Below are 16484 nucleotides of genomic sequence, written 5' to 3'. Positions count from 1 at the left end.
ATAATAGCAATAAGGCACCTTGGGGGTTTGTGGTATATGGCCAATATACCACGGTTAAGGACTGTGTCCATGCACTCCGCGATGCATCGTGCCTAAGAACAGCACTTAGCCATGGTATATTGGTCATATACCAAACTCCCCCGTGCCTTATTACTTAAATATATTACTTTTAAAGTATGGTTACATTTAATTTGCTCTGTTAACGCAGTGTCTAGTCATTGTGCAAATGCACGGCCGCTTTATATTGCTATAGAATTTACACAAATGCCTTACTATACGTCATTCCCAAACATTTTATGAATTTATGATGAAAATGACCATATCTAAGTGCTCACTTGTCTGAAGATATAAACGAAAAGATGTCATATTCTTCCTGGGGGTGTATATGAACAGATGTTAATACCATTTCATGCTGCTAAAATACTGTCAGTTCCACTTTAAGACTTTATTAAAAGTTTTGGTGAAATCTACAAGTTGAACATTTTTCACTGCTGCACAGTGATTGGTTCCCACTGAGCACAGACAGTAATTCAAATTATATTCTATTCCAAACCCCGACTCCAAGTTGACTAAATGGACCAGAATTTGACGAACAGCAGCCCAATTCTGGTCTTTTGTCCAATTGTAGGCAAAGTGCTGATATGGTAAGTCAAAAGACTAAACAGTGGAAAAAGATCCAAATTGGGTTTCCTGTGTCAATGCAGTCTTTCTTTGTTTCAAGTCTCCTTCCATAACTAGAACAGCTCATGGAGTGAAAGTAGGCAGCCGAACTTCCACTCCTGCTGGAGCTAGCTAGCTTATGGTTAGTCATTGTTCTAGCTAGCAGATCTGGCTAAGTATGTTTGCTAGTCACATAAAAACATGCCCAGAAGGGTAGGTATAGATATCAACTGCTGATAACATTATCTAGAAAAATGATTGACTTTACTTAGCAACAGCTGTCCAGTCCCAGACAAGGCAGGACAGCAAGCAAAAACAATTGCATTCTGTACATACATAATAGCAGTGCTTTGTATCAATCAATTACATTGTTGGATTGTAGAGCAATCAAATTAAATCAAAACCATTGAGGGACTGGTCTCATCTCAGACCTGGCTCACAGTACAGCTGGTGAGGTAACCCATTTCAGCATGTTTGTCTAAAGTGGAGCATTTGTTCTAAGTCATGTATAATATACATTAGGCCCAGACTCATCTCAGACCCGGCTCACAGCACAGAGCTGGTGAGGTGAAGGATTGAGGGTGAACCCCACGGATGGTGTGAGGTCCAGATCATCCTCTGTTACTCCAGGAGGAGGAGAGAAATGAAAGCGCTGCAGGAGGGAGGTGAAGAAGAGGAAGAGCGCCATCCTGGCCAGACCCTCCCCCAGACACACCCTACGACCTGGAAGAAGATAAAATGAGGTAGACAACATAACAATTAGGTTTACAGATTCCTATAGTTCACATATAAATATGTCAAATTGTACACACATTTTATACCATAAACTCTCTGGGTCAAAGCAATTCCCCAAACTCTTAATTTTAGAGTACCATAGAAGGATTCACTTACCCAGTCAGTATGGATACAGAAACAGTGGAACTCACCTGCAGAGAAGGGCATGAAGGCATCCCTCTTGGTGAATCGACCTTCCTCATCCAGAAAGTGGGCGGGGTTAAAGGTGTGTGGGCTCTCCCATTCGCTTCCGTCTTGTAGGACAGACGTCAGTAGAGGAAACACAAGCGTCCCCTTCTTGATGAAATATCCCTGGAAGGTGATGTCTCGGCTGGTGGTGTGGGGGATGGCAATGGGTAAAATGTTGGCCAGTCTCTGGGTCTCATGGATCACTGCATCAGTGTAGGGCAGGTTCTTCCTGTCCTCTGCTAAGGGCTGACGACTTCCTATGACGCTGCTGATCTCCTCCAGGACCCGGTCTGAGACAGATAGGAGGGAGGACCAAAGTTACTACCCTCAGAAAATGTCATCTTAAACTTTAGCCTGGACATTTAATAATTTTTACAAGATGGCCTGATAACTGAATAAAGCTGGGAATGATACCTTAACCTACGTACCAAAACAGTTACCTTTTCTGCACAGTTCAATGTTCTCACTTAATGCATAACACCTTTTTGTAGTCAACAGCTACACAATAAGTAAATTGTGTAAATCATGTCCAACAAAACTGTTCGTTTTTGGATTGTTTGAACACTTCCCTCAAAACAGGGATAATGGAATAAAAAAAAGTGTTTGCCAAAACACCACATTACCCTAGCAAAATGCACTAACCTGATCAAAACCTGTCACTAACTTAACTATATCTATATCAAAACAGTATAATTTGTCATATTACATACATACATACATATATATATATATATAACCGGTTGTTTCATTCATGTGGACTACATCTTCATTCAGTGTTCAAGCAATTGAAACAAACTAAACTGGCCTGTGGTTCAAGTGGGAAATGTTCACAGCATGTAAAACCTTGATTGTCTTGCGTTACTACAATCACTTGTAGCAATGTCTGTACAACGGCGTGTGTCTGTGTGCACATTGATACTTACCCTGTATAAGAGGGTACTTGGCCATTAGCATCAAAGCCCAGCGTAGAGTTGTCCCTGTGGTGTTAGTACCATTAGAAAACATGTTTCTCACAGAGGATATCAGGTTGTTGTCATGGTAGTGAGAGTTCTTGTTGCCAGATTCCTTATACATACAGAAAAACACAGAAAAAGCATTTTAAAAAAGGGGAGAAAATATTTGTTTCCATGGCATAGACCAGGGATCATCAACTAGATTCACCCACAGGATTATATTTATTTATTTATTTATATTCCCCTGAGCGGATGGCTGGAATATAATTACATATACATTTGTAGACCGCAAATTGACCACAAGAGATAATATTTGAATAAAACAATCATTTCTCAAACCTTGCTCAGAGTTGTAGATGTCTCTATTATGTGTGGGAATACTTGGGAGCAGATTTCCAAAATGAATCAGTTAGAGCTGATTTCCTGGTGTTTTACAGTTTGTGTATGTTGAAGGAATTGAATTCCTCTGTTTTAATACCCAATTAAATTAAACACTCAGTCAATTCATAACGATTTGTAAGACCCTTATTTTATAGGAATGGACAGAGCCCCGGTCTTAAAAGTCAAGTAACAGCCTTTAATCAAGAGAGTACTGAGTAAATACACATTTTACCACAGGTTATAAACTGAAAATGACGTCAGCGTTTTCTAAATGTTCCGTCTCTTCTTGACACTGGTAGAAAGGCCCTATAGCTCTCAAGCCTTCCCTCCTCGCCTAGAGCCAAGGTCAGTCAGTGTAGATAAGCATTCTAGACAGTCTGGAGATAGATAATTCATTTGTACCAAGGAACAGACAGTCATTGTTCTAATTTTTGCCCATGTTCACACACACACACACACACACACATTATTTTCAGTACTGGGATCAAGAATGAAAACTCATACATATACAGTAACACAATAGTATTCGGATTATTCAGTCCTGATTGAAACGTATACATAATTAGTCATCATTGATAAAAATTCCCTTAAGTGTAAAAAATAATAATAATAAAATGAAAAAAAAAAAAGTTAATTCCAGAAAACCTAGGGGACCAATTAAAACCACCCGCGGGCCAAATTCGGACTGCCAGTTGGGGAAACCTTACATAAACTGACCAGGTCAATCCAGGCGAAATAAGATCCCTTATTGATATCACTTGTTAAATCCACTTCAATCAGTGTAGATGAAGGGGAGGAGAAAGGTTAAAGAAGGATTTTTAAGACTTGAGACAATGAAGTCAAGGATTGTGTATGTGTGCCATTCAGAAGGTGAATGAGCAAGACAAAAGATTTAAGTGCCAGGAGCACCTGTTTGAGTGTCAAGAACTGCAACGTTTTTTCACGCTCAACATTTTCCCCATGTGTATCAAGAATGTTCCACCACCCAAAGGACATCCAGCCAACTTAAAACAACTGTGGGAAGCATTGGAGTCAACATGGGCTAGTATCCCTGTGGAATGCTTTTGACACCTTGTAGATTCCATACCCCAACGAATTGAGGCTGTTCTGAGGTCAAAAGGGGGGAGATGTTCCTAATGTTTTGTACACCGAGTGTACAGTATACCGCTACAGCATGGGCCCAATGCTATTTCAGCACAATCGCTCCTATATTTTCTCTATGACATGGGCCAGTTACATATTTCTCAATGCACACTAAATCCCTACATGAAAGTTATTAATTCAAAATAATTGTGTGGGGGGGGGGGGGGGGGGGTAGATCAGCTTTAATATTGCAGAGAGATTGCAGCTTCCATCAATGTAATTGTCAGCATAATTCCCAATCCCAATACTGCTGTTGTAAATATACAGTGCATTCAGTAAATATGCAATGCATATACAGTACCCCATAATGACAAAGCAAAAACAGGTTTATACATTTTTACAAATGCATTACTGAGGAGTGGCTTCCATCTGGCCGCTCTACCATAAAGGCCTGATTGGTGGAGTGCTGCAGAGATGGGTGTCCTGGAAAATTCTCCCAACTCCACAGAGAAACTCTGGAGCTTTGTCCGAATGACCATTGGTCACCTTCCTGACCAAGGCCCTTCTCCCCTGATTGCTCAGTTTGTCTGGGCAGCCAGCTCTAGTAAGTCTTGGTAGTTCCAAAATTCTTCCATTTAAGAATGATTGAGGCCACCGTTGTCTTTGGGACCTTCAATGCTTCGAAAATTTTTTGGTACCCTTCCCCAGATCTGTGCATCGACAATCCTGTCTCAAAGTTCTACGGACAACTCCTTTGACCTCATGGCTTGGTTTTTTCTCTGACATGCACCGTCAACTGTGAGACATTAAAACCTGTTTTCACTTTGTCATTATGGGTTATTGTGTGTAGATTGATCAAGAAAAATATGCATGTATTCCATGTTAGAATAAGGCTGGAACGTAACAACATGTGGGAAAGGTCAAGGGGTCTGAATACTTTCCCAATGCACTGTGTGTGGGTTATATTATACACTGCTCAAAAAAATAAAAGGGAACACTTAAACAACACAATGTAACTCCAAGTCAATCACACTTCTGTGAAATCAAACTGTCCACTTAGGAAGCAACACTGATTGACAATAAATTTCACATGCTGTTGTGCAAATGGAATAGACAACAGGTGGAACTTCTCAGTGGAACTCAAAATACCAGCAACAGTGTGTGAAAACCTTGTGAAGACTTACAGAAAACGTTTGACCTCTGTCATTGCCAACAAAGGGTTTATAACAAAGTATTGAGATAAACTTTTGTTATTGACTAAATACTTATTTTCCACCATAATTTGCAAATAAATTAATTAAAAATCCAACAACGTGATTTTCTGGATTTTCTTTCTCATTTTGTCTGTCATAGTTGAAGTGTACCTATGATGAAAATTACAGTGGGAGAACTTGCACAATTGGTTGCTGACTAAGTACTTTTTTGCCCCACTGTGTGTATAATATATATGAAGTCGTTTACATACACTTAGGTTGGAGTCATTAAAACTTGTTTTTCGTGGCCTCCCGGGTGGCGCAGTGGTTAAGGGCGCTGTACTGCAGCGCCAGCTGTGCCATCAGAGTCCCTGGGTTTGCGCCCATGCTCTGTCGTAACCGGCCGCGACCGGGAGGTCCGTGGGGCGATGCACAATTGGCCTAGCGTCGTCCGGGTTAGGGAGGGCTTGGTCGGTAGGGATGTCCTTGTCTCATCGCACACCAGCGACTCCTGTGGCGGGCCGGGCGCAGTGCGCGCTAACCAAGGTTGCCAGGTGCACGGTGTATCCTCCGACACATTGGTGCGGCTGGCTTCCGGGTTGGAGGCGCGCTGTGTAAAGAAGCAGTGCGGCTGGTTGGGTTGTGTATCGGAGGACGCATGACTTTCAACCTTCGTCTCTGGATACCACGAAATTGGGGAGAAAAAGGGGTAAAAATTCAACAACAAAAAAAAAAACTCGTTTTTCAATCACTCCACAAATGTCTTGTTAACAAACGATAGTTTTGGCAAGTCAGTTAGGACATCTACTTTGTGCATGACAAGACATTTTCCCAAAAATTATTTACAGACAGATTATTTCACTGTATCACAATTCCAGTGGGTCAGAAGTTAACACACACTAAGTTGACTGTGCCTTTAAACAGCTTGGAAAATTCCAGAAAATTATGTCATGGCGTTAGAAGCTTCTGATACCTGAATTGATACATGCTTCTACACCTGCATTGCTTGCTGTTTGGGGTTTTAGGCTGGGTTTCTGTACAGCACTTTGAGATATCAGCTGATGTACGAAGGGCATTTGATTTGATGGGCTAATTGACATTATTTAAGTCAATTGGAGGTGTATCTGTGGATGTGTTTCAAGGCCTACCTTTGCTTGACATCGTGGGAAAATCAAAAGAAAAATCAGCCAAGACCTCAAAAAAAAATTGTAGACCTCCACAAGTCTGGTTCATCCTAGGGAGCAATTTTCAAACACCTGAAGGTATCACGTTCATCTGTACAAACAATAGAACGCATGTATAAACACCATGGGACCACGCAACCATCATACCGCTCAAGAAGACACATTCTGTCTCCTCGAGATTAACATAGTTTGGTGCGAAACGTGCAAATCAATCCCAGAACAACAGCAAAGGACCTTGTGAATATGCTGGAGGAAACAGGTAGAAAAGTATCTATATCCACAGTAAAACAAGTCCTATATCGACCTAACCTGAAAGGCCGCTCAGCAAGGAAGAAGCCACTGGTCAGAAACTGCCATTGAAAAAGCCAGACTACGGTTTGCAACTGCACATGGGGACAAAGATCGCACTTTTTGGAAAAACGTCCTCTGGTCTGAGGAAACAAAAATAGAACAGTGTTTCCATAATGACCATCGTTATGTTTGGAGGAAAAGGGGGAGGCTTGCAAGCCAGAGAACACCATCCCAACCGTGAAGCACAGGGGTGGCAGCATCATGTTGTGGGGGTGCATTGCTGCAGGAGGGACTGGTGCACTTCACAAAATAGATGGCTGCATGAGGAAAGGAAATGATGTGGATATATGGAAGCAACATCTCAAGACATCAGTCAGGAAGTTAAAACTTGGTCGCAAATGGGTCTTCCAAATGGACTATGACCCCAAGCATACTTCCAAAGTTGTGGCAAAATGGCTTAAGGACAACAAAGTCAATGAATTGCAGTGGCCATCACAAAGCCCTGACCTCATTCCTATAGAACAGTTGTGGGCAGAACTGAAAAAGCATGTCCCAGCAAGGAGGCCTACAACCTGACTCAGTTACACCTGCTCGGTCAGGAGGAATGGGCCAAAATTCACCCAACTTATTGTGGGAAGCTCTTAGTAGGCTACCCAAAATGTTTGACCCAAGTTGAACAATTTAAAGGCAATGCTACCAAATACTAATTGAGTGTATGTAAACTTCTGGCCCACTGGGAATGTGATGCAATAAATAAAAGCCGAAATAAATAATTCTCTACTATTATTCTGACATTACACATTCTTAAAATAAAGTGGTGATCCTAACTGACCTAAGACATGGAATTTTTAAATGTCAGGAATTGTGAAAAACTGAGTTTAAATGTATTTGGATAAAGTGTATGCAAACTTCTGACTTCAACTAACTAACTAATTAACTGTATGTATGTATGTATGCATGTATGTACAAGCCATGTCTCAAAGCTTAAAAATCCTTCTTTAACATGTCTCCTCCCCTTCATCTACAACATGTCTCCTCCCCTTCATCTACAACATGTCTCCTCCCCTTCATCTACAACATGTCTCCTCCCCTTCATCTACAACATGTCTCCTCCCCTTCATCTACAACATGTCTCCTCCCCTTCATCTACAACATGTCTCCTCCCCTTCATCTACAACATGTCTCCTCCCCTTCATCTACAACATGTCTCCTCCCCTTCATCTACAACATGTCTCCTCCCCTTCATCTACATTGACTGAAGTGGATTTAACAAGTGACATCAATTAGGGATCATCGCTTTCAGCTGGATTTACCTGGTCAGTCTATGTAAGGTTTCCCCATCTGGCAGCCCGTGCAGTCTGTGCCCTAATTTGTCCTGCGGATGGTTTTATTTGGCCCCCCAAAATACCACAGTGTGCCATCACAGCAGCAATATTTGTGACCTGTTGCCACAAGAAAAGGGCAACCAGTGAAGAACAAACACCATAGTAAATACAACCCGTGTTTATGTTTATTTATTTTCCCTTTTTGTATTTTAACTACTTGCACATAATGACATTTGAAATGTCTCTATTCTTTTGGAACTTTTGTGAGTAATGTTTACTGTACATTTTTATTGTTCTTTCACTTTTGTTTTATCTACCTCACTTGCTTTGGCAAAGTTAACATATGTTTCCCATGCCAATAAAGCCCTTGAATTGAAATTGAATTGAGAGAGAGTTTAAATATATTTACCTTTATTATTTTTCATTAACCCTTCCACCCCACTCCTAATTGCAGTAAACTAATGGACAACAAGACTTAGGCTTCTACTTCCAGCTTATACACACTTTCATTTTACAGACACAATGTATTATACAATAGTTATCTTTTGTTTGTATTTATTCCCATCCTTCAGCTACCCTCAACCCCACCCATCTATCTCTGAAGACCATTCAGCTTGATTTATATTTGCCATATATTTCTAACTGTGCTGTTTCACAAACGTTCTGAACCTATATATTTTACATGAGTTATCTTGTTTTTAATTGAGATGTTTTTAACTGTAGTGAGATTTCATACCTCCAGGGTTTGCTTTCGGACGAGGAACGAGTCCACAAAGCCTCTACACATCTGAGGGTTGAGAGTCTCCTTCAGCCCCCGCACCAGCTCCTTCATCTCCTTCTTGTTGTTCTCAATATTCTTCAACAAAAGCTTCCTGCTTTTCAGCCAAGGGCCCAGCCAGGGGAACATATTGTACAACTATCTCCCCGTAAAAAAAAAGTTAAGCATGAATTACTCTATTATTCCAGTAGCCCAGTACAAATTAGAATAACTATTACATTTTCCTGGTTTAGTCAAGTGTGACCAGTTTGTTTTTCACTCTGAGAATAATGGCAAAGTAAACATCATGAGCACATAGTACAGTACTTGAACTGAAACCCAGCCTGCAATTCGTAGGTTCTCATTGGCTCGATCCACTGTGGCTCGGAACTTGGAGTCAGAGTATTCAAACCTGCTGCCGTACACAATGTTGGAGATTACGTTGGCGACAGCATAACTCAATGGCTGGGTTGTGTCAAAGGCTTTACCTATTAAAAAGATCAAGATCAGAAATTCAATTAAAAAATCTAAGGATTTTTTAAATGTAATCCTTTTTTTGGTTTTCAAAATCAGACCTACGAATTCTTACCCTCATGTTTTTCCAACACTTCAATCAGGTAATGAATTTCCTCTGAGATTTTCTCCTCACTCCCTTTCTTGCCCATCCCAAAGTCTCTAAGGTTTGTCAGGGCAAAGCGCCTCATCTCTTTCCATGAGTCTCCATTGCCAAACAGAATACCTATTTAAAAGTAACATTGTGCAGGTGTCAGGAACTAATCATGTCAGGAGAAAATCATATATTTGTCACATATTTATAGTTCCAAATATGCTTGCTTGACAGAATATTGTTGAATGCAACAGTTAACCGGGATTACAAGTTTCACATACTACATTACCATGTCCATTGGTGAAATCATACAACACAGGAAGCATGCCCCTGTCCCCAAACTCCTCTGCATGGTTGACCAGCGCCTGCTTGACCGTCTTGTATCCTGCCAGGATGACCACTTTTGTGGGTCCAAAATGAACCGTGAAAACAGACCCATATTTCTTGGACAGCTGTAGAACATAAAATAAGACTAAATGCATGGTTTATTAAAGGATCCGGACAGTGACAATCATGTTTTTTATCAAATTCGATGATATTTGAATGTAACCAGTTCATAGCAGTTTGACCCAAGTAAGAAAAAGTACTGTAGCTGGTACATTGGAAAAGCTGATAAAGTTACTGGTCCCCCCCCCCTCCCCCGTTGCGTTGTGGTTTTTAGCTAGCAAGCTACTTATCAGCATGCCGGATGTCATAGTGTTAATTTAACGTTGTTTATCAAATAATGAAGACAATACGATCGAGTTTGCAGTGCACATTCGAGCGAAGTTGCTTTATCAATTGGGGAAACATTCAATCGGTCTTCAGTATTGAATAGCCATTTATTTGGCTATGCCTGCAAATTGTGCTCCTAAAAGGTTGGCTAACCTATAGGACTATGCTAAAACGTCAAGTGTCGCTGTCATCATTCTTGCTGCTTCCAGTTCAGTAGCAGTACCTTTCGAGATCTCAACTAAACAGAGTAGACTATAACCTATGTATACGTGGTCGGAGAAGCACAGGGTAGTTATCTTTCCAATTTAATATATTTCCTAAATAGGCCTATGATTAGGCTATAGTTTACTACATTGCCTAGAAATAGGGCTAAATATTGATCATCCATATTTCTCAGTCTGAAAATCTTCTCACTCCTAAAAGGTAGGCTATAAAAATAGCTCAAGAGAAAGTGCAAGTTTCTCCAACTCTGCTCTCTTTAAACTACATCTAGCATATTTCCTGATATTGCCCAGTAATAGAAAGGGCCATGTGAGAATCTCGGCTAATTTAGCCCATGTCTTAAGTTATTTTTGCGCATTTGATATTGCCTATAGGACGCAAAATTGCTGGGACCATGGCTAGCTAGTGAGCTGCTTCGGTTAGGTTTGGGACTTCGGTTAGGTTTGGGACCAGTTCTTGCGGTAGCGGGTGGAAGAGCGGGAGCAGGATTTAGAAATCGGTCCTGCGCAGACCTCTACTGTGCACCATGACAGTGAATCCTGTAACTTTAGAGCTATTTATGACTGAGTCAGTGTGAAAAGTAGGGAACTAGCTAGGGAAACTGACAGATCAATACCGTTACATTGCCATACTGACTAATACAACTCACATTGATATTCTGACATGTTTTCAGTGCAATCTTCAATTGTTTGGCCAATTGTTTGATTCAGGTCTAGTTTGATTGAGGCAAAAAAAAATAATAGCTAAAGTAAGCCAACTTTTGGCCAGCTCTCTCTCTCTCTCACTTGCCAAGTTAATTTACTTCATAAATGGGACAAAACAATGGCTACAAGCAATACTGCGGTTAGATAGTAATAATAGCCACCTCATCTCGCAACTGCCAGATAACTAGAGGCTAGAGCTGACCTGGCTGTGGTAGCTACTCACTAGCATAGCTTATTCATTCACCTCAAACGAGTGGGGATGAAACATTAGACAACGTTACATGTCAGTTACAATACTAGCCCAGCACTGCGAATAAACATTAGTTCATTTTTTTCTGTTAAGTTTAAAAGCAGTTACCTTGTCAGCTATATCAGTCAACTAAAGTAGCCATTTTCTGTTCTGCTTCCTTTTACAACTCGATGAAAGAGCGGAACACATACACACTGATTGAATTGTGCTCAACTCTCCAGTGCTGGTCCAGCCAGCCTTTCAGAAGTTTTGCCTTCACACAGCCTGTTAGCCCACTCTGTGGTCTCCACAAGGTCCTAAATCCAGTCAGATGAACACTCCAAACAGCCTTCCCGACAACTATGAGGCGTCCGCATGGCCCTAAAGCACACAGTTGCCCCAATTTGATCACATTCCAATGATAAAACTGGGGGGAACAAAAATGCAATTTCAGATACGTCCCCCCACATTATGAAATTGCATTTTTGTCCCCCCCAGTTTTATCATTGAAATGTGATTTTTAAAAACGTGCCAACGTCCTTTAGGACCATGCGGATGCCTCAGTTGTCGTAGGCTGTTTAGAGTGTTCATCTGACTGGATTTAGGACTGCACAAACACAACAGAGCGTGCTGACAGGCTGTGTGAAGGCAAAGCTTCCCCCCCATCCCCAGTGAAAGTCCCTGTGTATAGTACCATATTTAAACTTTTGTTACTTTCTTTGCTTTCTGGCCCACAGTGAAGGGGGGGGTCGGGGACTAAGGGGGAAATGGGTCGTGGTTATCTTTATATGCATTCATTTTGGTTTTATACCTGTAACCCTCTGAAGAAAACAAATTAAACAAGTTGGTCACAACAACAAAAAAAACATTTCAAGCTACGTAGACAGGCTCCTGGATCTCCTCTTCAACGAGGTCACACTTGATCCAGCGTCGTATGTGGGGAAGCTGTGTGAGCTGTCCATCCCAGGACCCCTGTCTGCCCAGTATGAGAGGCCTGACAAGTAGGAGGTCAAAGCTGGATTTGTTTCCCGCGTATATCTTGGGGGTGACTGTGGCCAAGTGGTTGACTGAAGCGGGGTACATGGTTCCCCCTCCTCTCCCGCTCCCCTCACCATCAAGCTCTGTAGTTTGTGGCATTTCCTAAAGCATAAGTAATTCACTTTTCCATGATATGATATCACATTGTTACTTTGTATAGTTTTATTTCAAGCATTCAGATGGAAGATGAGTGTTATACATTGTACGAATCAGTGTGATTCTGCACAATGTAGTGAGGCCGGATGCCTTCAGTATATTAGGATTATGGCTCTAAGAATCTATTTATGTCAAATGTCACCATTATTTATCATGATTGTTCATGTTGATCAATATTTCAGCTATACGGGCCTATTGTAAGTTATCAACTGAATGTCTGATCAATTAATACAATTCTGAACATATCATTTATAATGTTAATATAGAGACACCAAAAATTGTTCAGTACACTTATGTATGGTGCTTTCGTGTACGTTCCCTTATGTCTAAGCTTCTAAGGGGACTCTTTACTAAAGAAGAATTGTATCAGTGAACTGTATTTTGTAATTAGTTTTAAAAAAACAATAGAAATGCTACGGTTTGTCTGAGAGCCAACAGTCCATGATCAGCTCTATTGACCATGAGAGCATTGAAGAGAAAATGGGTTGAGGCATACTCCGAGTCGATATTCACGTAATATGGAATTCCCCTCGACCACATCCACAAATTGGGGAAAATCAAACATTATTTTCCATTGACCCCCAGTGTAAAAGAGACAACTTTGTCGAATATATTTGTGTTATATATAAACAACAAACCATGCTGAAAACCTGCTGTGTGTTCAATGTACATGTAACCAGGTCAAAAATCACGACCTACGGTTCGCAATGCTCCCACGTAGGGAAATAGAGCCAGCAAGAAGAGCCTGTGGCTTCAGGCTATTCGTCATGGGAGAGTGGGAAATTGTGGGGAGCCGGTGTCCAAGTAGGCTACACATAGTTAGAGCTCTATAAATGTGGAAGCAATGTAATCACAGGTAAGACATTTAACTTGTTTAGCAAGCACAGTCCGTTTGTAACTCCATTCACTACTTGTAGCTGTATAGTTTGTTTGCGTCTTGGCTAGCCTAACGTTCTGGTCGGAAGCTAGCTAGCACTCACTCACGTGGCTGCTAGCACCGTCATGAATAGGGGCATTCAGGACGCCCTACAGTATTACATTTTTCTAAGTAGTGAGAACACTAGGGAGAGGCAATGTTGAAAAGGGGAAGCAGGGTAGCCTAGTGGTTAGAGCGTTGGAGTAGTAACCGGAAGGTTGCAAGTTCAAACCCCCGAGCTGACAAGGTCTGTCGTTCTGCCCCTGAACAGGTAGTTAACCCACTGTTCCTAGGCCGTCATTGAAAATAAAAATTTGTTCTTAACTGACTTGCCTAGTTAAATAAATGAATAAAAAGACATTGCAAAATAAATGTAGAAATCTATGTTATTGCACCAACGAGTGCCTGCGTTGCCAAGGGCTAAAATAGAAATTAGTTATATTTCTGATGCAGATCGCGCTGCAAGTCCTGCCTCTCCCATCTCCTCATTGGTTTATAGAAGCAGGTGCCATTTCCTCATTGGTTATACCCACGCGGGTACCCAAGTGCCATCTCCTCATTGGTTATACCCACGTAGGTGACTGTGAGACGAACAAGGTCAGTGGCGGTAATGCACCTAATTTATGAAAGTTGCCAATCGCAATATATTCAAGAGGTGAAAAAGCCTGAAAGGAAGAGAGATGACTAGAATCGATTCGGTTGACCGTTTTATATGTGGAATAATTGTAGGAGTAGAATTTCAGGTAAAATAACAACTCAATGTTTATATCCCAGGACAAATTAGCTAGCAACAGCAAGCTAGCTAAATAGGACAAATTGGCTAGCAAGTGCAAGCGAACTAGCTAAATTGCCTTAAAAATGTTTAATGATTTCGACCTGTCCCCAAATGAATATAATTGGTTCAGAGTTTGTTTTGATATTTTAACATGCGTGTCATGATGGCGTTTGGTGTGGGGGGACAAAATACATTTATGCACGACGGAGCACACCGCAGCCGGTTTGGGTTCCCTGTAACACTGACTGGGAGTGTACTATTTAGGCTCATAATGACATGTGGCCCATTGTTTACCTTACCAGGCAATGACCACAAGGGTGTTTCCACGAGCTGTCTGTCAATGTTTTCCTGAGTTTTACACCAATCTTAAAGCTGCAGTCTATAATTCAAACATCAAAACATCCATCCCATCACTTAACTTAACAGCTGAGGAATGGGCCTGGAGAAATGCAACCACTCAAATTCACAGATGGCGCTATGGATGCAAGGACTGACCATCCGTGAAAGGATCTTTTTAGGCCAGGATTCAATCCGATTGCTGATTTGGACAATGCAGAATGTAAAGGTAATATCCAATTGAGCCGACATATGCAGCTTTTACCGTGAACGTGATCTGAGTATGCGGGAACGTTGTTTCTAAAAACGTGCATAGTGGACAAATGCGATCGGATTCAATCTAACCCTTAACCATCAAATGAAGCTATACAGTGTTTGTTTAGAATCACATTGTTTACAAACAAACAAACACAGAGTTCTAAAGAGTAAACCAGTTTAAAAGGGTCAATCTGCCATTGGTACAGCCATTTTTTAAAGTTTAAATTACTAATTATAGCTATAGATTCTTAAAGAATATAACTAGAAATACCTTATAAGCTTAGCTCAACTGTCATACCCCATCAGAACCCAAAGTATGAGATTGTTAAACATAAAAATAAATACATGTAGCCTCTAAACATGATTAAAACTACAATGTATTAGTATGGATGGTCAGTCATTGCATCCATAGGTTTGTCTATAATTTCAGAGGGGTTATATTTCTCCAGCCCCATTCCTCACCTGTTAACCTAAAACAGTAGTGGGGTGTAAGCTTTATTGTTTGAACTGCAGATTGTCCCTTTAACTAAGCTCTCAAAGCATCTAGAAGTTATTCAAAATATATTAACGAAACAGACTGTGGAGATCAGTGTGTGACTTAAAACAATGCAGGTTCTACGAAACGCCCTGTGAAGTAAACAATGCATGAAATGTAAATACAAAAACCTGAGCTAAAGGTTGTTGGAAGCAGTTCTGTAACAAATAAAGTATAATTCTATGTTGACACATATCTTCAGGAGTGATATCGTTGCAATAGAAGTTGGATTGAAGTATGTGTGAGCTATTTTGGTGAGTTGTTTGGTCTGTGACAAGAAAACTATTAAGATAGGGGTAAAAACATACAAAACAATCCCTTTTAGCATTCATGACAGATACGATTTTCAAGCCAAATGCCTCTATTATGTGAGTGAATACACAGTGGTCATCAGTTCACCTGTATTATTTGACAACACTTGGCATTTAAAAAAACTGAAATGGAACATTAATGGAGGAACATTCTCTGAAAACATTCATGAACTCAGAGCGAGTGTGGAAAGTAGGGCCACATCAAAATAAAAACATTTTAGAGGGCTCCTGTGTTGACAAAAACTATTGCTAACTGGTTGAAACACCATGTACTCAACATATTGCTTTGACAATACATGCCTATTGAAACTAACTGGAAGTTTTAAACCTGCTAATACAAATATTTTGAAAATATTTAGCCAGATAAAACAATGTCACAGATCATATCAACAACCACAACATAGTTTAATCTCAGGACTTCCTCTCACCTCACAGAGGCTGCGATAGGGCCTCTTGAGATCCAGCTGGAGCATGTTACCTAACAGGGGCAGAGGCCTGGGTCCTGGAGGCTGCTTCCCCTGTTTCTCAGAGTTGGAACCAGAGGAGAGGCGGTAAAGGGCCAGCAGAAACAGCAGAGCCCCCAGCAGTGTCACTGTGCTCGATGTCTGGAGAAGACATTCTAAAAGAGACATCTTCAAACAGCTCTTATACCTACACAGGGCTAAAAATAGTGACTACTTCCTGCTCATTGATCTGACTGCCAATGGAGGCTCACCTTTTATAGAGCATGGAACAGCCTCAGGGGAGGGGCTAAACATTCTGAAAAAAATGTGCTCTTATCTATGCGAAGGTCCTATGAGGATTTCTCATAGTTCATTAGACCTTGATCAACACTAGATACAATTGAAGGCAAGTGTAAAAATAAACATTTACAGACCTTTGAGGTTTGACTC

General features: G+C 40.9%; 1 protein-coding gene across 1 annotated transcript; it reads right to left on the bottom strand.

Annotated features, from left to right (window-relative positions):
- Positions 1-1047: 1047 nt before the first annotated feature.
- On the bottom strand, positions 1048-16284 carry LOC139365159 (cytochrome P450 2K1-like). The gene is made up of 8 exons (XM_071102597.1): positions 16020-16284; positions 9687-9849; positions 9380-9529; positions 9118-9278; positions 8770-8949; positions 2547-2688; positions 1587-1913; positions 1048-1383 (listed from the first exon to the last, which is right to left on the bottom strand). Exons 1-8 carry the CDS (start codon positions 16221-16223, stop codon positions 1196-1198), a joined length of 1515 nt encoding a protein of 504 aa, XP_070958698.1. The 5' UTR covers positions 16224-16284; the 3' UTR covers positions 1048-1195.
- Between the last annotated feature and the right edge of the window lie 200 nt (positions 16285-16484).

Source organism: Oncorhynchus clarkii, chromosome 13 (genome assembly GCF_045791955.1).
Source record: "Oncorhynchus clarkii lewisi isolate Uvic-CL-2024 chromosome 13, UVic_Ocla_1.0, whole genome shotgun sequence".
Lineage (NCBI taxonomy): Eukaryota > Metazoa > Chordata > Actinopteri > Salmoniformes > Salmonidae > Oncorhynchus > Oncorhynchus clarkii.
The sequence above is the reverse complement of the archived record's forward strand: the minus strand, read 5'-3'. Positions and strand labels throughout refer to the sequence as shown.